Genomic DNA, 27,740 nt, shown 5'->3' with positions numbered 1-27,740 from the left:
GGCAAAATGACAGAATATTGATGAAATTGTTGTAAGTTTGTGCTTGTAATTTGCCCTAGGCTAGGAGCTGAGAAGTAGATGAGCCCGAGGAGATGATTAAAGGGAAGCTCCACACTGTTCTAAAGAACAAAGCAATCATGGGCCTGCTCTCCCCTGGCTGGTCATCTCTCCAGGGAAGCCTTCGAAGGCCAGGGTGTAATGGGGCCAATGTATCTCATTAATGTATTGACAGATATGAAAAGTAGCAGGGTCTTAATGGCAACACCATTAGTTAGGATGAAGGAATGATCCCTGGATGGACACCCTGCTAACAAGAAACCGGGAAGAACGTGGGGTGAAGCTGTCTGCAGTTATGAATTTCGAATCCCTTGATGATTGCAGCTTTTACAAGTCAAAAAGCAAATGTATGCACATAATGGCCATATTAATGGACACAGTTATTTGATATATGACATGCAGTTAGTCTCGAGCTCTGAGCAGAGGTTTCTGGTACTGCATATGACAAAGACTCTTAGTGGTGCTGGAATGATTGGTGGGAGTAGCGCTGTGTGCATGTGTCTTGTGAAAGGAGGGAATCTGTTGTGTGTGTGTGAACTCTCCTGTGAGAATGAAAAGAAAATGGTCTGTTCAGCTGTTCATGTTTGCCAGCGTAGCAGAGTGAAATCTTGACATTGTTGGAAACAGAAATGGCTTCCTTCTATCACCAAGCACAGCTGTGAGAGAGCAAGGTGATATTTCATCCTTACCATCCCTTTGTTGTTGTTCAGCCAATTCATACCATACCCGTCTTTTACAATATATTTTTGTGGATAGGATTTAGGATTATATTAGGATGCTCATTAGCTACTGCCAGAAGCAGCAGGTACACTTCCTGGGGTCCACATAACACATCAAAAATGAACATTAAACAGGTGCAGCACAAAGAAAAACCTTTGCTTTACTCTAACAATATTATTTTTCGGAGCATATGCTGAAATCATAATGTCACAGCACTCTTTTGTAAATATCACATAGTTTATCCTCTACCCAAGTGTGTGCTTCATTCTCTTTTCTGTAGCGTCAACATTGTGCCTACGCTAGCATTAATCTATACTTCGTAGTCTCTTTGCTATCTGTTTCTGTTCATTTTTACGATTATTTAACATAACAAGCAGCAACCTCATCAAAATCCTCCGCCCTCTGTTTTGGAATCTCCACTGTCTATTTTTGTGCATTGGACTGTTCAACAAGGGGCTTGAGGGGCAGGGTGTATGGTCAATATAGCATGGGCCAATATGGTCAATATAGCATGGCTAAAAGCTATTCTTAGACATTGCGGAATATCTAGATATACTGTAGCCCCGTACTATGTTTATATTGGCTATACTCTATACCACAAACATTTATTATGTCTTATTACTATTATAAACCAAATACCAACTCGTTATAACTCGTTATGTGATCTCATACCTTTGGTAATACAGTCTCATGTAGCACGGCTTTCAACCAATCAGGATTAAGGATTCAAACCATCTGTTTTATAACAAAATATAGAGAATGTGTAAATATTTTCTGAAGCTATAAGATAAAGTAGAAGAGACTAATGTTTCCCATGTTGTCACAGATCTACCCTGATAGAGGAACCGGGATGACAGAGCCATTTGCTAACTTGTCACCTGTTTGTTCTCTCTCATTTCCCTTGAAACTGGCTGGCAAATTATTTAACATATGAGAGACTCAAGAGGCCTTGAAGAAAACACTAAACTGCTTGTATCAAACCAATTTTGATTTCCAAAATTTCACGGAACGCAGTCTCGGGTGGTTATCCAAGATTGCTGGTATTTGCTGAATTTGTCAGGCTACCATTTTCAACCATTATATTTCTATGCCTGAGTACCGCCCTTCGTTTACAAATGCCTAAATACACTGTCAAATAATACTGTAGAAGGATCCATTTTTGCACTGTTTATTTTCATGTGGTTTGGGGAGAACCAACAATTATGTTAGAATCTGTGGAATTTAGATAATAGCATGGCTTACACTGGAATACAGAAATACAACCACTGTGGATGGATATGTGGATAGACCTACTTACTTCCATTAAGCCGTATCCAAAACAATAATGTTTTGGTGGTGTTGAGGGACTCTGGAGTGCAGATGGTTTATGTAAGGGTCAAGATTTTAGACAAAAAGAGGATGAATGCTCTCAGGAAGTATGACGCAGGCCACAACACTGGCATTTCAAATGAGTGAAATGGGATACGCGTTGTATGTGTCCAAAGGAACAATTTCATTGTGATTAACATTTTACTGTTAAACCTAATTCTATATCCAAAGAATTACATGTGTAGAAATACATGTGTGATATTATGAACTAAAGCCACGGTAATAAGTCATGTACTGACATAGCACAGATAGCGCATTGGACAGCATCTACTGAGAAAAGGGCAAGATTCGGCAGCACCAGATTGCTGTTTACCAAGATTATGCTCATCCAGGTAATGAAGGCAGACTATAGCCTGGTATCTACGGTTCTGGAGTTATCCAATTTCCTTTACTGCACATGAGGCGGCACATCCATGCGCTGCATTGCCAAATGCAATCAATGAGGGCAGCACAATTAATTTACATCCACACAACTGAATTAGAGCTGGCGAGCGAACAGATTCGAAAACCCATAAAATGGCCATGAGAGATACAGAAATCTAAAGCAAAGAGTGTAATTGCACAGACATACTCCACCTAATGGAATTTTATCAACTTCTTGAGACAGCCACATTGATTTATGCAAAAATGTACGTACCCAGTTGTTGAAGCAATGGCTAAATACAAAATAGTTAAGGTTGTACATGGACATTTTTTAATTCAATCATCTACACTTTTGGATTCATGATTCTTTTTTTTGTTAAATTACCTCAGAAAACATTTCCTATACAGTTATACAGTCGACTAGTTTGCATACAAATGTATACCACACTACGACAAGGCAGGATAAGACATTGGGTAAAACAATTGATACTACTTGGCACATTAAAGGTCTAGCCTGACACAGCAGTGCCTTCATTGCCCCTCGGACATTCAAAGACCCATTCCTCTCTTAGGACTGTGATGGTGGATTGTGACAGGATGTCAGGCAATTAAGCAGTCATGGCTCATGAAGCGGGGGGCTGGAGGTGGGCCTTCACCTTGGGGCTCCAATATAACCACGGCAACGCAGTCACACAACAACACAGACACTTCCTGGGTTCCTGCCATCACTGACTCGGCTCACATCCTTTGACTAGCTAATTCAGCGCTGAAGTCAGACACTAACTCAGAATCAAAGGACTGTTTAGCTTTGCAAACACGTAACATCACCAGGAGTGTCACTGGTAATTATGATGTTAAGGAAGTTAAAGGAGAACGGCGAGTGTAACGACAAAGCAGTGGAAGTGAAAAAGAAGGCTTCCCACAGGGAATCCATACACCACTGATGCTTTCAATGATAACAGCTGCAGCTGTGAGAGACTTCAGCTATTTTTGGATTTCACCTAAGCACAAAGCTGTGTGTAAACCACACGCACAGTCATTTTTAAGAGAAACGAGAGATGTGCCAATATAAAAGTTTGCTTGAGTGTTTGAAATACATGATGATGTATAAGCACAGTGATGATGTATAAGCAAGTGTTAGAAATGTTTATTTTTCAATTGAGAATTCATGCAGCTTTCCTTAACAGATAAGAATACGACCTTGTCAGAGCATTTGTGGTGATAACAATCCATATTAAGTAGAGTCAATCATTAAATTATTGTTACATGTAAAATCGTTGTTGACTTATTACACCAGACTGAAATGAATGGAAACTGAATAGGAGATAGCTGATGTACCTCCAATGGAAGTTTTGGCAAATGCTGCATTTCACACAGTATTTTGAGTTTTCAAACCTATAGTATTTCAGATAGGCAGGCAACGATATACACGCCACATGCAACCCATCCTCTGTTTTTTAGCAACACCGCTTTTCAGTAGGACTTGCCAATTAATTCCTGCAGTTTTGGGTGTAATCATCAGCAAAACATAGAGTTTTATAGACATGCCATTATAAAACTGATTGAATTCAAAAGAGCACATACGGAATTCAAAAGTCATAAACCAACAGCTACTTTGCAATTTCATTTTTTTTAAATATGTATTTCTGCCCATATAATTGAGCTGAAAATCCCTTCTCTGTGGGCAGTGTGATTCTTTTAAGACATTCACATTACATCCTAATGATGGGCTATGCATAAAAGAAAAGCATACCAGTGTGACTATTTAAAATGTGTCTCTCACCACTGGAGCAGAAGAGCATAGCTTAATTATTGAAATAACTCTATGGTATCATGAAACTAAGAAAGGACGACTGCCTCTGAAAGCTACAGTTCTCTAGCAACTCAAGCTTTTTATGGAGCCGGAAAGATCCATGAACCAACCAACACAGCAGAGCACTAGGCAACCCCTGACTACAGCGCACATGGATTCTCATACTGGATCCCCTCATCAGGTGTCCTTGTCTAGCCATCACATGTCTGCAATCAGCCTCTGTCACTCAACCCAACATCCAGGAGGAATCTCCAAGCAGGCTAATTGCCCAGTTATTCATGAGGCAGTTGGGAGGCCTCATTTCACTGTCTGGCATTTGAGCAGCCACCGGAACACCACCACCACCCCTCCCAGAGTTGTAGACCGCTTTGAGAACAAGCTCTGATGGACAACATCACCCGGTTATTGGCTGGGCTCGTCCAGGAGTTGACAACATTAGCTATGGCAATGGACGTCTCCGATGAGTCTGGAAAGATATAGCGGGTAGATAATATTAACCTCTAGGGAGGACACCTCACTGTCTGAAGGAACTTACACCTCCTTCAACGCCCTAGTCTACAGTACCGGTCTTGGTAATACAACTGAATCCTAATATGATATTTAAAAACCAAATGCTGTTACGGGAGACCCTAAAACATACAGGCCACGACCAAGTTCTCAAGAGTTCCAAAAATAAATCAAACACAAGGTACTCAAAATATAAAAAAGGTTATCTGAACGTTTAGTCTTATTGGAGTAGCTTCTGACATACTGGCAAAGGAATATATATCACATAAACTTACAGACGTCACTGTAGTTGCCAAGTTATATACAACCCTATCTAATTTAAGGCAAATATCAGTCTGTAATTATTATTTTGTCAATGACAGCACATGTCATTAACCCTAACCCTTAACCCCTAACCCTAGTAGGGCAGATGAGACAATATAACACCAAAGGATATACGTTTAAGCCCTGACCAGTAGACATCCACTTCACTGACCTGAAAGGCAATGGCTATCCATGATTTACCTCAATAGGTCATCATTTCAGACATGCTATTTGATATGGTCACCCAAACATTTTGGCACTCTTGTCTTAGATGGCCAAAAAAGTATGCATTAACAAGTAAGCCTGTAAAAACAAGTACAAATATTTTAGTTTCCCAATCTGTGGGAGATTTTCTTAAAGATTCAAGGCAAAATTATTCGTAGTATGTCGTGCATATCCCCCCTCAAGGATTTCTTATATTTACAAAAAAAAAAGAGATTAGAGAACACATTGGGATCTCAGAACATTACTCCATACAGAACCTTTTCAGGCCCATCAGGCTGCTCTATGGACTGCCCTCTTCAATTCAAACCACAGCCTTTCAATAGGTTTCACGTTCAGAAGACTGTTGCAAAAAATGGGATTTAACAAACTATTTGTTGATTTTGATGGGCTAGGGTGAACTGACTTGCATTAAGAACCAACTACCGACAAGTATCAGCCTCCTGGCAGAGGGAACCAGGATTTCGGTCAAAATATCCAGGTACTTGGTAGAGTTCTTGATTCCATAGAGGACCTCAGGCCTCAGTGGGGACTAAATAGCTGACATCATGGATCCACTCCAATATTTTATAGTAAGAGTTATTATCTGCTCATGCATTCCTACTTCGACGCCAAAATGACTACAGGGCGTGCAAGGCCAATAACCCACGTAGTTGGTTTGCCATTTAAATGAGAATGATACAGATTGGTGAAGGAAATCTAAAAAAGTGTCACCTCTTTCCGTCTGACACAACGCCAATATTCTTTTCAGCATACATTTTGTTTCAGGGCTGTGTGTCATGTTAATTTGACCACCCACCTGCATGGAAGAGTTTATTACTCATCTCTGTAAAGAGACTTTTTTCAGACCCGACATCATTATATTGATCTGATTTAACAGTATGCCTGTTTTAGATGGAGCGATAGTCACTGCTCACAGTAGCATGTTAGCTCTTTACACTGACAGGTGTCAGTGTATGTCAGTGCCCTGTTATTTTACTCTCTGCTACACCTGGACATCACTGAACTGTTCCCACACCCAATTTGTGAATATGTACCAGCGATCTTCATCTGCCTTTCAAGACAGAACCAAAATGAGACTACCCGGAGATGCACTGAATCATGTCAAAATAGGACGACTTAAGGAGTAGAATTCAGAAATCTTACACTGTGTTGCATTGCACTCCAAACATTCCTCTGGTAGGCAGAACAAAATGGGAAAGAGAAGCATGTCAATTAAATTCAGAGAGGCAGAAATACACAGAGATTAATTCATCCAAAAGCATCAGTCCTTTCAAAAGTTAAGAGGAGAAAAAAAATCATAATTACTATTTGTTAAAGGGATAGTTTGGCCCACATTTATATTTGAGTAAAAGTCCACACACCCTGAGTGGTTCCTGAAGGGGCATACAGTAGAGTAATTTTTCAACTTGCAGTGCATCTTTTGTAAAGCGGGATGCATGTTTCCATTTATGAATTTGTCCAATGTTAATAATGCTAATTACAGACTGGGACAGGGCTGAATAAGGGATTGTTTTTAAAAATGACTCTGCGTGCCGTCATGAACAACTCAGGGTAAGTGGACTTTTACCCAAATATGAATCTGGGCCGAACTATCCCTTTAATTAAATAAATGGAAGAAAATGTATCTTTTCTCATAATGGGATTCGGGCTTCAGGCAAAGCCATGTAGAGCATTGTAGGAGAATTACATATTTTTTCAACTCAATGTTCAACAGACGTAATTGGGGTGCGAGCATATAAATTCCTTTTCCTCCAAATGTTTGGTTTGATGTCACTTAAGCTGATAAGAGAACATGTTCACAGACCACCATTTCAGAGTAAGAACATCTTACATCAAGTGGAAAAAAGTTAAATTCTCCTTTAAGGCTATCATTATAATTGTATTTAAACAAGTCCACAATGACAATGGTTGATAAAGATGCTGGCTCACATGCCCATAGCCCTCATTGTCTAAGTTTGCCATATTATACATTGTAGGTACACAATCCTAGGACTAAGACAATGTTTTTTTGATTAAAGAAAAATGTAGATTGTGCTGATTTATAGCAACTTTGGCCACATAGTTTAACAAGTATAAGTAAGTTTATAAGAATTCCTCCATCTTTATGCACTTCTGCCACTGAAATACTGCGGTGATAATGAAAATAAGGTATTTATGTAGGTGGAATATTGTTCAACTTGTATTTTGTATATTTAAATTTAGCAGACACTCCTTTCCACAGAATAGTGAGTGCAGTCAATTTTTTTGTCCTGGTCCTCTGTACAAATTGAAGTTCTACCAACTGAGCAACATGGAAAAACGTGATGAAATCCTTTTATATTAAAACGATAAACACATTTAAGGGGTTTTCAACATAAATACTTATACTTATTTCAACAATAAATACTCTAGCATAGCATGATAGAGACTTTTCAGTGTGGGTTTGTGTGTGTGTGTTTCAGTCATTGTGAGGATAGTCCATGATGAGAAATGTCCCTCACTTATACTGCATAGTGACCTCTACAGCACCTTTACCAAAATAACAACTCAGTGTCACTGTCACGGCATGAGAGGAACATCGGAGGATCCAATGAATGTGATGAAATAAAAAGCTTCACTTTATACAGCAAACACACGTCTCCGTCTCTATCTCCTGGATCATATTCATCTGCTCTTTCTTATTCGTGAGGTACACAAACACACCAAGGGCAGAAGCCGCTGTACACTTCTCTTCGCCCTCCTGGGGAAGAACTGATGATTTGTTAACGAACATGGATCGATAGAGAAGAGAGTGAGGCCTGAACAGAGCACAAATAATTAACTCCCGTCCACGGGGGGCCCCAGCCATGGCAAATCACCAGCTTTAATCAACAGTGTCGAGACAGAAAGAAAAATGATGTTTACTCGGAGGCACTGTGGGCCGTGTGGGTCTCTGCCTCTTCTTACCAGTCTGTCCAGGCTTGTGCCAGCTGCAGTGGTGGGCCGCTCCTCCGGGCTGTAAGGCCTGAAGCGGGCGTTGAACACATCCGAGACGCCCCGGGTAGACCTGCTGCCCATTCCTGAGGGCTTTGGTTGGCCACAGCCTTGAAAAACCTTCAATTACACAGAGAATGACATCCAACTGTTGGACTGCAGGAAAAGCTAGAATTACTTGTGGATGTGGAAAAGTGGGCAAACAATGATGTTTTGTTAAGGCCTTGTGGATCCTACATCCCATGTATAACCCAACATGACAATGCTCAAAGTCACGTGAGTCTAACTGGAGCACGTTCATCTAACCAGAGTACATGAATCCAACCAGAAAGGATTGGTCAAGTGGATTTTCTTTTTAAATGATGCACGACCAACTTTGTGTAATATCCTAGACTTCACTATTTCAAAGGATCATGGGCAATTCACCACAGATACATGCTTTTTTTTTTTTTTTTTTAAATAAACAAAGCTGTATTAGTATCACGAGAAAGCCAACAGAGCATTTGGCCTTGAAGGAAAGCACCCAACATTGTGTAGGCTGAAGAATCTCCTCACAACCACAGTTTCTTTCTTGCAATGGCTACAATTTTGTGGGAAAAGTAAAATGCAGTAAAACACAGGAAACACATTAACTACTGTTAGTTGAACTAAGATTACCTAACCAAAAGGAAACATGTAATTCAAATACAAAGTCTTAAAATTGGATATAATTAGAATGGGTTGTAATACACCTAAAGCAGGACCCAGTTGATTTTCAAATATAAACTGTGACAGAATGCAGACGTGCCCTACTGCCTTCACTTGTTATCTACTCTCATATGAAGTGTCTAATGCCACACACGTTTAATAAGTGTTTAATGTGTGTTTAATGTGTGTTATGGGACTTCATCTACTTTTGGGAATCATATTTCTCTACATTGGTTGACATACCCTGTAGGAAACCTGGACACTGTTGTCTTGCATATTCATGATGCCCTCTGAGATCTTGACATCAATGGGCTCCATGACAGACTCAATGTTGAAGGGTCCCTCCAGCCTCTGTGCCACCAGCAACATGGCATCTGTCACAATGAAGAGGGAGAGAGAGGAATATAGAGAGAAATAGAGACAGGGAAAGAGAAAAAAAGACAGACATTTAGCCACAAGGACCTACAAAAGTGTTGCAAAATTTGGAGAGGTCTTGGCAGAATAAGCGTATTATCTTTCATTTGCATGCAAGGCTTTAGCTTTGTATAATTATGACAGTTAATGTATCTCTTAATGCGTTTTTATTTTTCAAATATTCTTCATAAACTATCATTATCGTCTATAACAAAGTGTCAGAGTTTCTGTGGTCCCATCATAAAAAGTTCCAATATTGGTTTGTCATGTCAAATGAATTACTGCAGCTCATAGCTGAAACACATATTGCAATCATGTTGCATTAATACTTATGGGGGTAAATCTGATTTCTATGTAGATCTCAATCTCAATAGAGTCAATATCACTAATTTATACAGAATAAAATGAACAGCGCTGATGCATCTTTGATTTAATTTAATTTCTAATTCACCCGAAGCATGGACGCTTTAAGGTCACTTATTATCAGTGGGTGGACTAAAGGTCCCCACTGGGTGGACTAAATCAAATTACGTCCAATTCAAAAGAAAAATTGCCACACACATCTCACTGTCTCCTTAATTATATACTGTATAAGAAAAATATGATGCATCCCATTGCTGTCTAGAATCACTTAGCCACCTAGTTATATCCTATAAAAACTGTGTGTTAATTCGTTTTGTCATGGAGCAGAACTGCTTTGCACTGTCCAGGGGGGATATCCATGTTAATTTGCCACTGTCTGGGACTGTCTGTTTAATAGGAGTTTTGACTGGAAATGGTGCTCTACAAACAAAGGGGGACCTGACACAGGGGGGTCCTAGCCAGTTAGCACCCCCAGTGGTGAACACCTACGCCTGGAATACAGCTCTGGGGCTCCCTTATCCTGGAGAATTTCTCAGCCTTGGACAGAGTCCCTGTCACTGGGAGACCTCCCAGTATAGAATCCTGCCACCCACACCCAGCCATAATTACTATATCATTACCTCCCTACTGAATGAGGTAATCATTTCATTTAGGGCTTGAAAAAACTGGCTAAACTCATAAATCTGCATTGCCATGATGTCTTCAACAGGCCTGCAATCATCCCAGTACTTTTTTCTTAAAAAAACAACAACAATACAAATGTCCTTTTGCGTTTCTGACAGCCTTGAGTTCATAAGCAGTAAATTGATTGCCACTTACAACAGATTTACAATTCAGCATAATCGTAACAGGGAAGACAATGTTTTGACACGTTACTTTCCCTGAACACAGAACTGACTGATTTGAAAGTCATCTTCCATTAAATAAGTAAAAGAGAAGCTTTGCTGATTTTTGAATTCATTTCAAGAAATGCATGATAATGAATCTCCCAGTGTCCCGTAACTACTACCGATGATTGCAGAGTAAGGATAACATAGTCTGTGGTCCTTGGGGACCTGCTATCGCTAATGGAAGGGGGAAAGAGCTGACGAAGGGCTTGAGCACATTAACTCAGTCAGCTCTGGTGCCATTTCCTTTTCAATTATCTGATCTGTTGCTGGCCCTTTGAAGAGCAATTGTGTTTGTTTACAATGAGGAGGGAGAGGCTCCGCTAGCTGTGTTTCTCCACCCGGGCTAAGGTCAGGGTCGCACTAGGATTCTCCTGGTTTCCTAGCTGCTCTCTGTGCAGTCAGTGACCTCAATCACAATTATGTTTAAAGTGCCAAAGTAAGGAACATGACACTGACCGGATACTGAAGGTTCACATTCTATGTTCGTACTTTTCTGAGGATACAGAAGTCTAAAGAAAACAAGCCTGTATTTTCAAAGAATGCACACCACGTCATCTGGTTTATGCCTCAACGGCACCATTTTGTACATTTTGGGCAAAATAACTTTCGACCAAGCAATTTTTAAGGTAAAACCCTAAAGAGACAGTGGAACCTTGCCCTCACAATTATTTCCCATGGCACTCTCCCAAAAACAGGCAACATTTACGGTTGACATCATCTAAAATAGAACACTCACCGGCAGCTTCACCAGCACACCGGCACGTTAATTCAACCTGCGAAACAGCAAATCGTGTGTCTACAACTCAATACATAACACATGCAGACGTGGTCAAGAGTTGCTGTTTGACCGAACACAAAGTGGCAATGCGTGGACAAATGGAACAGCAAAATAAAATGTGGAACAGAGCTGTGATCGCAGGTGGTCATAGCTTGAACCACAGTGCTACGGGAACACACATTCCTGAATCTAACAATGCCAATGCTGACAACTGAAATGTAATGGGAACGCACGTTACAGGTCTCAGGTATGTAGCAGTAAGGATACGAGCAGCTCACAGAGCTCAAATAAACACCATTAAAAATTCAAACGTGGACAATCCAGGTCAGAGCAGGCGGTGGCGAACCCCCTCTCAGATCTCCAGACTGTGAAGGGAGTTGCCGTTAGCAGCACCAGGGAAGATGGCAATCTTCCACAGCAGTGTGGAATTAAGATATGTTTATCAGATGGACCCCGCAAACACAGGGAGCCCAGGATGCAGTGCCTCATCACACACAGTCCCGTTGGGGGTGGGGGGGGGTGGGGGGGGGGGGAGAAAAGAGAGCGAGCAAAAGAGAGGAAGAGAGTAGAGAGCAGGGACTTGAAGAGAGGGTGAAAAGAGAGTCAGTTGAGAGGGGAAAAGAGAGCTGGTGCGTAGATGGGCCACACCGCGAGTCAGGAGCCAAAACTGCGACGCCGGGTTGGGTCGAATCCGAGCAGGCCGGTTGGAGCGCAGTTAGCCACGGCGACGTGTCCCTAAAGAGACGAAGGCACGCGGCAGTACTCACTACCTAGATGGAGGATTAATGAGTCTCATTTGTGAGGAGAGCACGGAGTCTGGTCCACTGTGACTGGACTGCCACTACATCCGGCCAAGCTCAGCTCTCCCTGCATCACTTTAGAGCGGAGATAGGCCACCAGCCAACAGGATGAAATCTGGTTATCATCACCACACAGCCAAGCAAACAGGACCCATCTTGTCCTATTTTGAGTTGAAAGGTCCAAAAATGATGATGAGGGTGCTACTAGTGACAGCGTATAAACGCACATGATATAAAGACTGGAGATCCTTGTGAAAAAAGACCATACAAACATTATTTGGGGAAGCCATCAGCCAAATGTATTTGTCTGCAACGCTCAATTACAGCATGTTGTAACACCAAAAAGGGAAGACCTGTCCAACAAAAATTATCTTATTTTCAGTTATTGAAAATATTACCCCCTGGAACCCTGGAAATAGAGCAAAACCTCCAGCAGACAAGGACAAATAAGGAAAGTGAAAAGGGCCATCATGCTCTGAAGAGATCCCTGGATGAAAAATGGCTCTCATGTAATTTAGATTCAGTAAAGCATAGCTCATCTGCGGTTCACTCAGCCAACTAATGGTGCTATATGACACAGAAAAACACTAGCAGGGGAAAGCATATTGTTCCTTGACCAAAGCTTTCCCTTGAGGACTCTCCCTTTTGCCTATTCGTGCTCCCACCATTGTGTTGCACTCAGACACACACATCAGAGAGTATAATATGACACCACTGCAATTTTGAAATATTAATAACTATGAAAATGCAAAAATAAATTGTTACATTTAGTTAATTTGAGACTTTAAATATTTGCACACATGGTAACTACCTTTCCCAAACCATACATTAATTTCCTAAAAAGCACTCAATTCATTCACACAGTTTCCAAACGGCCACATCAAACCAGATTACTGACACCAACTCGGGAGACTTGTTCCTTTGTTCTTTCTAGTCATCCAGAAAGACTAAACAACAGACACTTCATTTTCTGTCTGATATATACTAGATCTCATGAGGCAGGCTCTTTGACTTGCAAAGCATAAAAATAGTCAAACAAAATGTAACATGGAAGAAAGGAGTTATTGGGGGGTTGGAATATATTATTTCTGCAGGGGATTTAAATGCTAATATCAGATAGTGTGAACCCAAACGCTGAAGCCACTGGCACTTTTATCATGTACAGCTCTACAACTGGAGAAGAAGACAAGGTCTGACACAGGTTGCTAATAATCTTGGGATAACACTGGGGAAGTAACGTCATTTAAAACACACCTATGAATATTTAATTTACAGATAAAACAATCTACATGGAGGACATTCTCCACAGCCAAATGACAAAAATAATGTCACTTGCGAATGGCAGTAATCTCTAAAAAAGAGTTTGTGGATTGAAGAGACCAGTCCTGAACAGTGTTCATAGATTGTTGAAGTGTATTTCAATTATACTACCGAAACGAGCTGACTGATATAGTGCCACTCAGGGACACGCAAAAGCCTTTCGGGGGGCAAGTGCTCCAACTAATAAAGGGCACTCCCCTTAGAAAGAAATATTGACGAGTTGAAATTCAGATGACACCATATTCCTCAGTAGGAAAAATATTATATACAGTGGGGAGAACAAGTATTTGATACACTGCCGATTTTGCAGGTTTTCCCACTTACAAAGCATGTAGAGGTCTGTCATTTTTATCATAGGTACACTTCAACTGTGAGTGACGGAATCAAAAACAAAAATCCAGAAAATCACATTGCATGTTTTTTTAAGTAATTAATTTGCATTTTATTGCATGACATATGTATTTGATCACCTACCAACCAGTAAGAATTCCGGCTCTCACAAACCTGTTAGATTTTCTTTAAGAAGCCCTCCTGTTCTCCACTCATTACCTGTATTAACTGCACCTGTTTGAACTGGTTACCTGTATAAAAGACACCTGTCCACACACTCACTACTGTAAGTGACAGTGGATAAAATAATCTGCTAAAAGACATTCACTGGTGTGACATATTCAATAATATGACTATATACTAAATGTAGGAACAGACGACACCCAATGAGTTTTGTTGCTCTCTTGATGCAGTTCAGCCTGAGTTATTGAATCACGTTTTAACAGAAACACAGGTAATCTATCATTACCACCTGCTTAATAAACCTAGGTGTCATTACCCCCAGCAACACATAACACTAACTAATGTATCAATCCAAATTTTACTCTATTAATACAATGTGCTCACATGAACTAACTTGATACAGGAAAATGATGCATGTGTTAATTAGATGATTTTCATCTGATTCTACATGTGATTAATTCGTGCAACAGTACAATAGCTGAGCTAAATGAAACTCTATGCTTCCTGTGGAACCAGTTACTGTACAGAGAAGCTGGTCCTAATGACTCTTCTGTAGAAAACCAATAATGAACTATTCTCCAATGGATCTCATTACTAATGGGGTGAAGGATGTCATGGGATTGAGTTTTGAACAAAGCATTTGTCCACTGATTTCTAATACCCACTGACAGCGTTTAACTATTTTTGTCTAGAATTATGTAGAGGAAATACTTGTGTCCTATCAACATCCATTTTCTCCTCATAAAATCATGTGTTGGGAAACACATGATCACCACAAAATTAATGCAATCTGGACCCAGTCTTACCAGCTGAACCACTTTGAAATCAGAGGAAGAATGGATGTGACCAATGCAATGAAAAGCTTTTAGACTTACTGATTTCAGCAGGCACAGCTCGGAGACAAATTTATCTTATTTAAATCATATGAAAAGGATGGTTAAAAAATGATTCCTTTCAGGTGAATTATTATCATCTATTTGAATATCTGGGTCACAGATAACAATCAATCACATTTATTTTGATACAGCTTTTTAGATCAGCAGTTGTCACAAAGTATTTTTACCCAGCCTAAAACCCCAAGGAACAACATGCCCAGTGGCTAGGAAAAACTCCCAAGAACAGTTGAAACTTAGGAAGAAACGTAGAGAGGAACCATAAATCCAAGGGGTGGCCAGTCATATTCTGTCTGTGCTGGGTAAAGATATTAAGAGTACATGACCTTGTGGGCCACATACATGTTTTTCTTTGTTCAGATGGCTACCACTGTTTTCAGTCACTGCCACTTTACTTAATAAAAAAAAATGTATAAATTTATTTTTCCTGCCACAATGCCTTCAATCTGGCAACAGATTAGGTATAGACATTATTTCACAGGCTATGCCTACAGTCCATCAACAATGTGTTCTTAATGTGTTTGGGATAGTGTTCTAGTAAGACAGGGCTCATTAAAGAAGCAATTTCTTCTAACGGCTTTGACTATCCAACCCTCACCTTTCTCTACTGCCAGGGACATTAATGGATTTCAGGATTCTATCAACTGTGGTCACATATCACAAAGGATATAAGATTACTTATTTGTGTTTGCTTAACCCTGTGTCCCTATGTGGTGGAACCAGCCAACAAAGATTAGTCAGAGAGCATACAACCATTATAAATCCATTTAGCAGAAGCTCCAGTAGGGGGGGGGGTGGGGGGACGGGGACGGGGGGGGGGTGAAATTGTAAAAGGAGAAGACTTTACTAAATCACCCCAAGTCAGAAAACTCAGACTCAATGACTTACTTCTGAGCGAGAAGAAGAAAACTAAAACAATCCAATGGAGCAGAATAAAGTCTGAATAAATAGCTCTATACGTTTATTTGCTACATCGCATCACAAAACAAATGCAATACAATTTCAGGGCATACGTTACCTTTGGAAATATTCAGCAATATACACAACTTTTTGTTGTGTTATAGACTTACTTTATAATTCATTACATGTTCTTTGCCATCAATGAATAGAAAACACAACAGAACTGGCCAGTTTATTGACAAAAAATAATTCAGAACCTCTATTCAGTATTTAGTGAAAAATGTATTTTATTATATGGTATTGACAAGTCTGGATTACATTTATGGTTAAAAATCAACAAAAGCTTTTGCCAGTGTTTTTCACACTTTTTGTTGGTGCTAGTTTAAAAACTAATTTCAGTCATTTCAGTTTTGTCATTAGAACCATCACGAAGCCTTGGTTAGTGCCAAAAATATGGAATATTGGCAGTTATGTTGGTTTTATAAGGACCCAAAAACCAAGACAGCAGGAAAACAAGTTGAAGTAAATACATTTTGAAAATATTAAGAAATATGTATAAGTAACTAGCTATGGCAAGCTAAGTAAATGAGATGCTAATTAGTGTTACACCATATTTAGCTACATAAATTAAACATCATCAGCTAGCTAAATTCGTATTAGCTTGCTATTTTTATGTTATTATTGTAAATGAAAAACAGCCCCCAATTGCATTTGAAAATAGCAGATCAAGGAAACAGAAGGACATTACTACCCTTGGTGATTGTGATTTGCAATATGCTGAAAAAGTAATTCTTCCAATTGACTACTGATTGTTATGGACTGGGGAGTAATTTTTTGTTTGTTTGAATAGCTGGTAGCAATAAGATATAATAGGACCACTGTCACATGTACAAACAAAACAAAACTAAGGTTCAGGGAGTATTAGAGATTTAAAAAAAATACATATTTAGAATGTTTGATTGTATGGTACAGTAATTAATGCAATAAAATGTAACTTTGGTACCCAAGAAGGACACATCTTCTGACACTGGATGTGCACACAAAAGGTCTGTATTAGCAGTTTTTTTTGTAGTTCAGTTTGATACTTGAACTAATCCAATAATTGTATGAAACAATGAGCAGAAGTAACAGCCACAGGCTGCACAATATAGCCCACCTGGAAATTGGACCAATGTACAATTTATTTTCAGAAGCCCAGCATAAAATAATGTGTATCTCCATAAGTGAGACGTAGTATTTATGTTTCTCTGTTACTTACATTATCTTTTGAAATGCTTAATGGTTTGTCAATTTTAGTTTCCTAGCCACTGAGCATCAATTATTATTGTCGCTTAGCCTTTGGGGTTTCTGTAAAAAGGCTTTATAAAATACATCTGATTGAAAAATTAGATTTTCTGTTTCAAGTGTGTGGCACAAATATATTGTCCCACATACACAACAGCATCATTGTTAAGAATTTCATCTTCAAGGTTGGTGCTTGAAAACATATTTGACACACAGAAGAATGTATAGCAAAAGGGTTGATTTTGCATAACTACTGGCAATGGTGTAAACCTAGCAAACGTCAGTGTACTGAATGGGTAGATGCAATTTCAATGTTTTAGAAACAGGGAGCACCTTGAAATCAGTAATATGTGTTACATGTTTCAAAAGCACTTTAATGTTTAACTAGTTTTTTTATCCAGTTAGTACATGATGTACCGTAGGCTATTATTTTTCTGATAAATTTTTTTAAATGAGGTCCACTACCCAGTTATCTCTCAAGTGTTTCAATATTTTATCCAAATTGTGCAGTCCTTTCGTTAACTATACGTGCTTATCTCATTACCCTCTGTCAATCCATTCTCATTTTCAGATTACACCACTTTGGCCTTATCACTGACAGCATGGAGCGATGTACCATGGAGAGGTCAGAGGGGTGATGTTTTTGTGCCGTCAAACTGAACTCAACACAGACCAAAAAAAAAATGTGGAGGAGGAGGTTTAGCTTCAGGTTACACCCACCTGAGTTCTCCTCCTAGAGACTGAGGACCCAGCTGTTGGACTGGCGAAATGGTTCAAATCCCTAGGGACGATCATCCCCCACATCATCTCAGGTGGGATGACAACGTTACAGCCATTAACAAGAATGCACACATTCAAGGTAAATTTGCCTCTGGCAGGTGGATGGACAGTATAAGATCAATTAGGACCAAAAAACTGCTGCCACTTCAATAAAATTATTCCCCAGCACTGTAACACTGAAAAACTGTCAATGTGTCACACAGAGACTCACAAGGTCACAACTTCTCATCATTACTCCAAGTCAGAGACGTTTGTATAGCAATAATGGTTTGGATAGAGTGATTTCTTCCATCACTAAGATGTTACGTTTCCAGAAACCAGATTTAATATAGAAGACAGCAACCGAAGACCGGCATTGCAGGTCATGTTGTATCTTTTAAAGCTATTGCGTCCATTTATAAATAGTGTCTAGTAAAAAGTACAGTTGCGCTCAAAAGTTTGCATACCCATGGAGAATTGGTAATATATGTACCATTTGTAAAGATAACATGAGTGAGAAGGCAAAACACTTGTCTTTTATTTCTAATGGGATTCACATTCAAATGTACGTCATAACCAAATGGCACAATCATAAAACAAAACAAGGCAACAAAGAAAAAAAGAACTGACCCCTGTTCAAAAGTCTGCATACCCTTAATTCTTAATACTGTGTATTGCCACGTTTAGCATCAATGACAGTGTGCAGTCTTTTGTAATAGTTGTCTATGAGGCCCCGAATTCATGCAGGTGGTATAGCTGCCCATTCGTCTTAGCAAAATGCCTTCAGGTCATGCAAAGTCTCTGGTCGTCTTGAATGAACTGCACGTTTGAGATCTCCCCAGATTGGCTCGATGATATTAAGGTCAGGAGACTGTGATGGCCACTCTAGAACCTTCACCTTTTTCTGCTGTAACCACTGGAGGGTCAACTTGGTCTTGTGCTTAAGGTCATTGTCGTGCTGGAAAGTCCAAGAGTGTCCCATGCGCAGCTTTTGTGCAGAAGAATGCAAATTGTCCGTCAGTAATTTTTGATAACATGCTGCATTCATCTTGCCATACATTTTCACAAGATTCCCTGTGCCTTTAGAGCTCACACCCCCCCAAAACATCAGTGAGCCACCACCATGCTTCATTCCCATGGTGGGGATGGTATTCTGTTCACTCTAGGCCTTGTGCACCTCTCTCCAAACATAGCGTTAATGGTTTTGACCATAAAGCTCTATTTTGGTCACGTCACTACAAATTACAATGTGCCAGAAGCTGTGAAGCGTGTCAAGGTGTTGTCGGCATATGGTAACCAGGCTTTTTTGTGGCACTGCTGCAGTAAAGGCTTCTTTCTGGCAGGTATTGTCGTATTGTGCTCCTTGAAACAACCACACCATCTTTTCCAGAGCAGCCTGTATTTTTCCTGAAGTAACTTGTGGGTTTTTCTTTGTATCCCAAACAATTCTTCTGGCAGTTTTGGCTGAAATCATTCTTGGTCTACCTGACCTTGGCTTGGTATCAAGAGATGCCAGAATTTTCCACTTCTTAATAACTAATATCTTTTAATATCCTTTTCCATCTTTATATAGTTCCATTACCTTGTTTAAACAGGTCCTTTGACAGTTATTTTCTGCTCCCCATGGCTCAGTATCTAGCCTGCTCAGTGCATCCATGTCAGAGCTAACAAACTCATTGACTACTGTATTTACACACAGACACTAATTGCAATTTAAAAAGTCACAGGTGTGGAAAATTCACCTTTAATTGCCATTTTCATGTGTGTCACCTTGTGTGTCTGTAACAAGGCCAAGCATTCAAGGGTATGTACATTTTGATCAGGGCCATTTGGGTGATTTCTGTTTTTCATTATGATTTAAAAAGGAGCCAAACAACTATGTGACAATAAATGGCTTCATATGATCACTATCCTTAAATAAAGGACTTTTTTTTTTGCATGATCAGTCATATTTTCAAAATCAATGCCAAAATGTCACAATTTCTGACAGAGTATGCAAACCTATGAGCACAACTGTATATTACAATTAATTACCCAATTATGCTGCAGACGCATGACTGAAACTTCACACCAAAAGATGGATCTGGTGCATTTGTCTTGCAATCAATAGTTCCTTCTGAAATTCTAAGTGATTCGACAAAAGTCGCTTTGAAAAGTATGATACCAACTAATAAGAGACACACCATGCAAGGCACTGGTGCAGACATAGACCCATATTTCTATGAGACAGATGTAGCTTGATAAAAAAAAAACGTTATGTCCCTACTGACTGACTTCCTTAGCTGCTGTTGTGTTGAGGCATAAGTGGCAATTAATTATATAAATGTTTTTACAAATGTAAGGACACAAAATGTATGTAGAATGTGATGACTAGTTTAATTTCCCTCAGTTTGGTACCCTTGCAGAAGGGGAAACATACTGGCCCATTTCTAAAGCCTTATTCTCAGCCGGAAGTCCTAGTGGTGTGTTGCTGGTAAGTTTCTTTGTCTTTTATTCTATATTTTATTCATGAGATAATCTTCACAAAGGACAGGAAATATTATTGGCTAGAATCTTCATGAATTATGAGGTTGTGGCTAGTTCCATTTTCCCCACTAAAACAAATCACCCAAATTAAAATGAAACAAGCAAATAAAATCCATGCAGATAACTTCCAGGCTCAGGGCCCCAAGAGAAGGAATAACACAAATCAGTATTACAATGAAGCCAAACAAAAGTAGAGAAAGCTGATAGCTTGTCCCAGAGTATAAGCAAATGGGTTTGTGGTCATTGTGTGCATTGCAGTACAAAGGCAGGAAAGAAAATCGCTTTCTATCATCGGTGTCAACCACCTGCCAACACAAAATATTATAATGACACGTGGGGTATAAACTAGAAAGGGACACATTTATCACCACAGCATGAGACAGATGTCCAAACCTCACTGACTGATGGAGACATCAATTCTCTGGGACAGCCCAATTCCTAACCGCCTAAAAAGTTTCTGAAATATTACATTTCAAAACATTATGTGATAAAAAAGGACAATTCCCTACATGAAAATACTTCAAAGCCACCTCAAAGGCATGTAAATATAGCCTGTCATTATACAAACTGAGAGTTTATGCATACTTCAAGCCAAGTACATCATGTGATATTAAATCCTGGAGGAGTTGGTGGATCCAGTATATGTTCAATGAAGAGCAATCACGTGTGGACTGACAGATGCTCATCAGTTACTTAACACTTCAGATGATTCATCCCATGAAACAAAAACACCAGGCTAATCTTAATTTACATTACATTAGTATAGTCTCTGCCTTTAGATATTTACATTTAATATGAACACATTACATAACACCATGCAACCCCTGGAGTCATCTTATTCACATTCAAACCATAACTCAATGTTGGGATGAATGCAGAACGCATGTTGAATAAAGAATGACGTCTATCACCTGTTTCCATAATTCATAGATTGAGCAAATTATTATAATATTTTTATACAGAGGTCAGTATGGATTTATCCTCCAGTGAGAACTGTCTACTTAGTAAAACCTATATAATATAATTATTTATTCCTCATATTTTAATTACAAGTATACCCAAGGAAGGAAAACAAAGCATTTAACAAAATATTGCTTGAATTTAGGTTTGCACATTATATGTTCCTCCTTTTAAAACATGAATAGGTCTATGTTTGATAGATAAACCTCTGAAAATGATTTTCAATCCTGTAATTTTTAATCTGATACAGTACCTTATTTAACATCTGGTTTGGTCTGGGAACATATTGCACTGTGCTCTACATATTATCCTACTGTATCTATGATAACCTCATCATGACTTTCTACAATAAACTAACCTCTTCAGGTATAGCATGTTTCCACTCCTGTTATTCAAGACCATTTACTTTGAAAGAATGACATTAAGTTCTGGTTATTTGAGCCTTGAATTCTACTTGATTTGCTGACATTTTTACATTATGTTCAACATGAAATACCTCAGTCATATTTCATTTACAAGGCCAATTTGCTTCACGCCTAGGGCTAGAAAAGAATTTGAAAAAAGTGAAAAGTTGACAGTCTGGCTACTGGAGAGAGAACTACCACAAACTATATTTTATTTTCTGAAACAAATTACTGAAAGCAAGCCCCCGCAGGGGCACATCATTTGGTTAGTTGGTATTGGGTGCTAGCTGTGGTCTCCTCAACAGCCATATGCACAATAACACATGCAAACATAAAAAAACTAACTCAACTGATTTGTATTAGCACTCAACATACAACTAGTTCCATTGCATTGCTGTACACGGACCTTCTCTGTTTTTTTTTTTTATTGACAACATAATGAAGTCCTTTCAGGGTGGAACAAGAGGACTGAAAAAGATACAGATACTTTATAACGTGCTCCTCATACAGCCACTTGCATTTCTCCCCATGTTCGGCTGTGCATAAGCCAGCTATTCTGAGAATAGATGGGATGTTTTAAGAGCATCACCCATTTCAGTAGCTAGAATGAAAGAATGGAAGAGCAGAAGCCCAGCTGCATTGAATGAACATTTTTGGCCTGCTCTTGGCAGTGCCACAATTGGCACCACCCCCCACCCCACACAGACAGACACACACACCCACACACACATAAATGAAGGTCAGGCTGAGGGTAATGGCTGTCTTTTTGTCCAACTTCTGTCAGAAGTTCCAATGCAGTGTGTCAGAGAGTGTTATTTCCGGCTGGTGCAGCTCTACAGTGAGGAGGTGCTGTAGGAAAGATTGTCACTACAGTATCAGGAGCTCAGCTCCTAGCTGTAAATGATTTCTCGCTCCATGGCTGAATTAGCTTTTTACCTTTCTCGTATCTTGTCTCCTCTCCGTCCAGTGGGTCAGACATGCTTTTGGGCAGAATATATACCACTGGAATCAAGATTAATCTCCAGTGCATGTTCCATGTCAGTCTTCCATGCTTTTGTGTTCTAGATCATTCTATACCCTGCAGTCGCAGGCCTCTTCATTCACAGTGACTGAGGAAGTTAGGGGTCTCAGTAGTAAGATGTCTTTTATGCGGATGAAAAGGCATGTTGAGGTGTAGGATAATTACATATTGTTTAGTGAGCTTGTATGCAAATAAAACGTTTTCACAATCACAAATGAGCTATGCGGCAGAGCAAAGCCAAATTATCATCTTACCAATCGGAAAGCCTTTGGTTCTTAGAGGAAACAGTTCATTTTCACAGGACATATCCTCTTTGCTTCGCATGAGAAGAGTAAGAAGCTCAGAGGACATCTGGCAGACACGTAATCACTACTGTAGTCTCTGAAAGCCCAATCGATATCTCTTTGTGGTTGGACCTTCAGCTAATTGAAAATCTTTGAGTCTATAATGAATATGAAATGTCAGAGAGCTAAAAGATATGAAACTGACATTTAATGTACACCCTGGGAACAATCCTACAATTTAGAGTATGAAAAATTCAAACCTAGAAAAAGAGTTTTGTGCTACAGAAAACCGCTCAGTGGTGAAATATAAGGGCATAAAACTCACGACACCATAATGACGGTTTCTCTAACACACTTTAATAAATAGGATGATAAAGTGGTTGAAAGACGTGTACTGCTGGACCTTCTCTATGGGGTCTGGTGTAGCCTAGAGTAGACAACCTTTGAAGTGCCCGAGCTCTGCAATACTGAATCATGAAGAACACGATACAGCAAACACATGGCATTAGCTCCACATATACCTCTGGGTTACAGCACTCTCACAGTCAACCCATGGCACCCTTTGACTGTTAATCTGATGGACCACATGCTGCTTCACCAGCGTCTAAGTGTGCTGTACCTTACATTGGGTCTCTGGCGTTCTGACAAGGAACAACTATCCAGAGAGATGTGGCCCCGTTTCAACTGCATTTTGTCTGACAGCGGCATGCTTGTCATGTGTCTCTAAAGTGCAACTAGCTCACTGTTAGCCCCCTCTGCTTTGCTTCACTTCGGCAGTCTTGACATGTCTAAATCAAGGCTCTGAACTAAATTAGGCGTTCTATTAAATAAATAACTGCCATGTTATATTCATTTTTATAATCTCCCCGAGCTGAACAAGTTCTGGGTGGACTGCCTTTCACCAAGCTCAGCACTCCCTCCAGGGTTTCTACCTCTGTGCAGGCCCCTGTTTAACAACACAAGACCACCGGCCAATAAATAATGGCCTTTTCTTGCATTATATTGGCCAAGAAAAAAGAACAATACAAACAGTAAAAAAAATAAAAATTCTTATCACAGTGCCTAAGTTGTGCCTATGGAAAAGTGTCAGAAAATGCAACACAAAAGACATATTACCATAAAATGACAATTCCACGCACCCCCATGTTTTTTAATACAAAGAAAAAAGTCAAACAGTCCGAACCACAGTCAGGGACAACGGGATAAAGGAGTCTTACCAACGTACTGGTTCCATTCTGGGTCCAGGTCGGCCTGGTTGGCGAGGCAGCCCTTCATGACATTCAGACAGTAGTTGTTGCAGGGCTTCACCGAGGGCATGGCTTGGCAGTACGGACAGTACATCATCTTAGTCAGGGCTCGAATACAGGCTGGGGTGCTGCTCACCTAGTGGGTTAATAGAGCACAAGAGCAAAGATCAGCTATTAAACGGATTCACTATACAAGGCAGTGAGGATGAATTCTGTATAATATACCTCAGCTGTATTCATAATAACAAATTAGCGGGTTTAAAAAAATACATGTAACCAAAGGGAAAATTGTGTGAAGAAACAGGCAGCATTTGCGTCTCCAAAGGAGAACAGTAAAAGCATTCTAGTGTGCGTTTCTCTTCAATACAGCACTACAACACTATTCTCACGAGGTCAACTGAAGTTCAAAAACGTCAAGCTTAAGACAGTGTTCAACACGCAAAAAGAGAAGCCGATTCCTCCTCTGCGTCCTTAACGGTGGCCGAATTTCAGCAAACACAAAGAGTTTTAGCCAATGAATTAAAATACAAATGTAGCACCAGACTTTCTTGGTTGATAATGGAACCATAATCAACATACTTATGCTTTGAAGTCAAGGCTCCCAGGTTATGGACAACAGATTCATTTCTTTCAAAACGCTAACATAGACAGCCAGCTCAATAATTTCTTAAGCTTGTTTCTATATCTAAGGCCTATATGAAAAAGCAATTCCCTAAGCACCATTTCTGTCTCCATTTCTGCTTATGCGTTTTATGATTCATGTTACTTCTTTCCAGAATTGATATAATCACACCAATTTCAATAGATTTCTATCAAATGAATCTCACTGTCTTTAAAATAATAAGACAAAACCTAGTGTCTGTTCAGTAAACATAAAAAATAAAAACATTCTGATAACACACTTTCCAAATCTGTCCTCTTTTTTCCCCATCCAAACACAATAGGGTAGTAGGAGAAGTAAAGATGTGCCAAAGGGGAGTTCTCTTAACTTCCCTAAGCACCCAAACACTACACGAGTGAGGTGAGAAAAGAGCCGCCTCTCAGCTGGAAGCCTGTGTTTGGAGTGGTTTCTGAGCTGTCTTCATGTTTGATATGATTGGACCCCTGCCTCTCTCAACTCACCAGTGAGGATCTGCTAAGGAGTAAGGGAGTCTGAGACAGCATTGAAGACAAGATCAAATACACACACACACACACACACACACACACACACAAACACACAAACACACACACACACACACACACCCTTACTGACTGATATGCCTCAAACATCTCATGCTAGATGCGGTCTTTTGACTCCACTTGCCACACAGCCTGAACTCACAAACAGTACCCACTGACATCCCCACAAACTCACAGGTGTGGGGCAGCCAATAGGGTGGCAGATATTAAGGGGGTCAGGGTTTATTTTGACTCTCTAACATGTGCCTTCCATGTCCAACATCTGACCACTACCATTGACCCCACTTTATTTTAAAATACTCCTTTATGGGCATTTTAGAAAATGATCCCCCATTTTTCATGTTTTTGTCCTGACACCTGACCATTACACTTTTATTCCATCACAAATACCTTGAGGGTGTGTTGCCATGATGTCTGTTCCACTCTCCTCTTTATCCTTGGCTTTTTTGAGCGCATTACAGCATTAGCAGAGCAGGTATTATTCCAATGATAGGCTCATCAAAGAGGGTCCTATTATTAGAAGCGGTCAATAGCCAGATCACTGCTTTGCTTCGCAGAATAACAGAAACAAGTTGTTTACCCGCAATGAGAATGCCGTCTAATAACTTGGGAAATGTTTTCAGCCTTGTTTTCCATCCATGTTGGTATTACTTCTGCAATAGGTGTAATTGAATGAACTCTGATCAAGGGCGGGCGGGGGTGTATAAACAGTGCATGTGTGTGTCACCGCATCTTCCACTATTGTGTCGTAGTCTTAAGCTGCAAACTGCACTGATGTACTACACTGATGTTTTAACTGGTGTACTACATTGGTGTACTACCCTGATGTAGTACACTGATGTACTATACTGGTGTACTACATTGGTGTACTACACTGGTGTACTACACTGGTGTACTACACAGGCATACTACACAGGTGTACTACACTGACGTACTACACTGGCGTACTACACTGGCATACTACACTGGCGTACTACACTGGCGTACTACACTGGTGTTGTACACTGGCGTACTACACTGGTGTTGTACACTGACGTACTGCACTGGTGTTGTACACTGACGTACTGCACTGGTGTTGTACACTGACGTACTGCACTGGTGTTGTACACTGACGTACTGCACTGGTGTACTACACTGACGTACTGCACTGGTGTTGTACACTGACGTACTGCACTGGTGCTGTACACTGACGTACTGCACTGGTGTACTACACTGACGTACTACACTGATGTACTGCACTGGTGTTGTACACTGACGTACTGCACTGGTGTTGTACACTGACGTACTGCACTGGTGCTGTACACTGACGTACTGCACTGGTGTACTACACTGACGTACTACACTGATGTACTGCACTGGTGTTGTACACTGACGTACTGCACTGGTGTTGTACACTGACGTACTGCACAGGTGTACTACACTGACGTACTGCACAGGTGTACTACACTGACGTACTGCACAGGTGTACTACACTGACGTACTGCACAGGTGTACTACACTGACGTACTACACTGGTCTACTACACTGATGTACGGCACTGACGTACTACACTGGTCTACTACACTGATGTACGGCACTGACGTACTACACTGGTATACTACACTGACATACTGCACTGGTGTACTACACTGACATACTGCACTGGTGTAGTACACTGACGTACTGCACTGGTGTAGTACACTGACGTACTGCGCCGGTGTGAACCAGGACCTCATGTCCTCCTAAAGTTTAAAACGGGAGGAGACTGGAAAAGTTCAGATATTGCATTCCTCATATCAACAACAATTTATAGTGGAGAAGGAGAACTTAGTGGGGAAGGAGAACTGACCCAATCCCCCAGCACAATAGTATAGCAGCATAAGACCTTGGGACTGAGACAGGGGGGTTCAGCGACACTGTGGCCCTACCCGGACAAGGCCCCGGACAAGGCCCCGGACAAGGCCCAAAAGGCAGGAAATCAATCCACCCACATTGCCAGGCATCAACCAAAGGGACACCCACCAACCACAACCACCCTAATGTCCTGCACCGATGTCCTGCACCGATGTACTACACTGATGTCCTACACTGATGTACTGCACTGATGTACTGCACTGATGTACTGCACTGATGTACTGCACTGATGTACTGCACTGATGTACTGCACTGATGTACTGCACTGATGTCCTACACTGATGTCCTACACTGATGTCCTACACTGATGTACT

At 40.2% G+C, this 27,740-nt stretch overlaps 1 protein-coding gene across 2 annotated transcripts in view; it reads right to left on the bottom strand.

Annotated features, from left to right (window-relative positions):
- LOC105024740 (glypican-6) overlaps positions 1–27,740 on the bottom strand; it is a 99,144-nt gene that overhangs the window by 27,432 nt on the left and 43,972 nt on the right. The window contains exons 4-7 of one of the 2 annotated variants that reach the window (XM_010894851.3): positions 24,322–24,487; positions 9,239–9,369; positions 8,282–8,428; positions 6,500–6,529 (exon numbers count right to left, since the gene is read on the bottom strand). In XM_010894851.3, coding sequence (XP_010893153.1) covers positions 6,500–6,529; positions 8,282–8,428; positions 9,239–9,369; positions 24,322–24,487 — 474 coding nt within the window. The remainder of the gene's footprint in view (positions 1–6,499; positions 6,530–8,281; positions 8,429–9,238; positions 9,370–24,321; positions 24,488–27,740) is intronic. The other variant, XM_010894853.3, reaches the window with a different exon arrangement.

The sequence above is a fragment of the Esox lucius genome, chromosome 16 (assembly GCF_011004845.1).
Source record: "Esox lucius isolate fEsoLuc1 chromosome 16, fEsoLuc1.pri, whole genome shotgun sequence".
Lineage (NCBI taxonomy): Eukaryota > Metazoa > Chordata > Actinopteri > Esociformes > Esocidae > Esox > Esox lucius.
The sequence above is the reverse complement of the archived record's forward strand: the minus strand, read 5'-3'. Positions and strand labels throughout refer to the sequence as shown.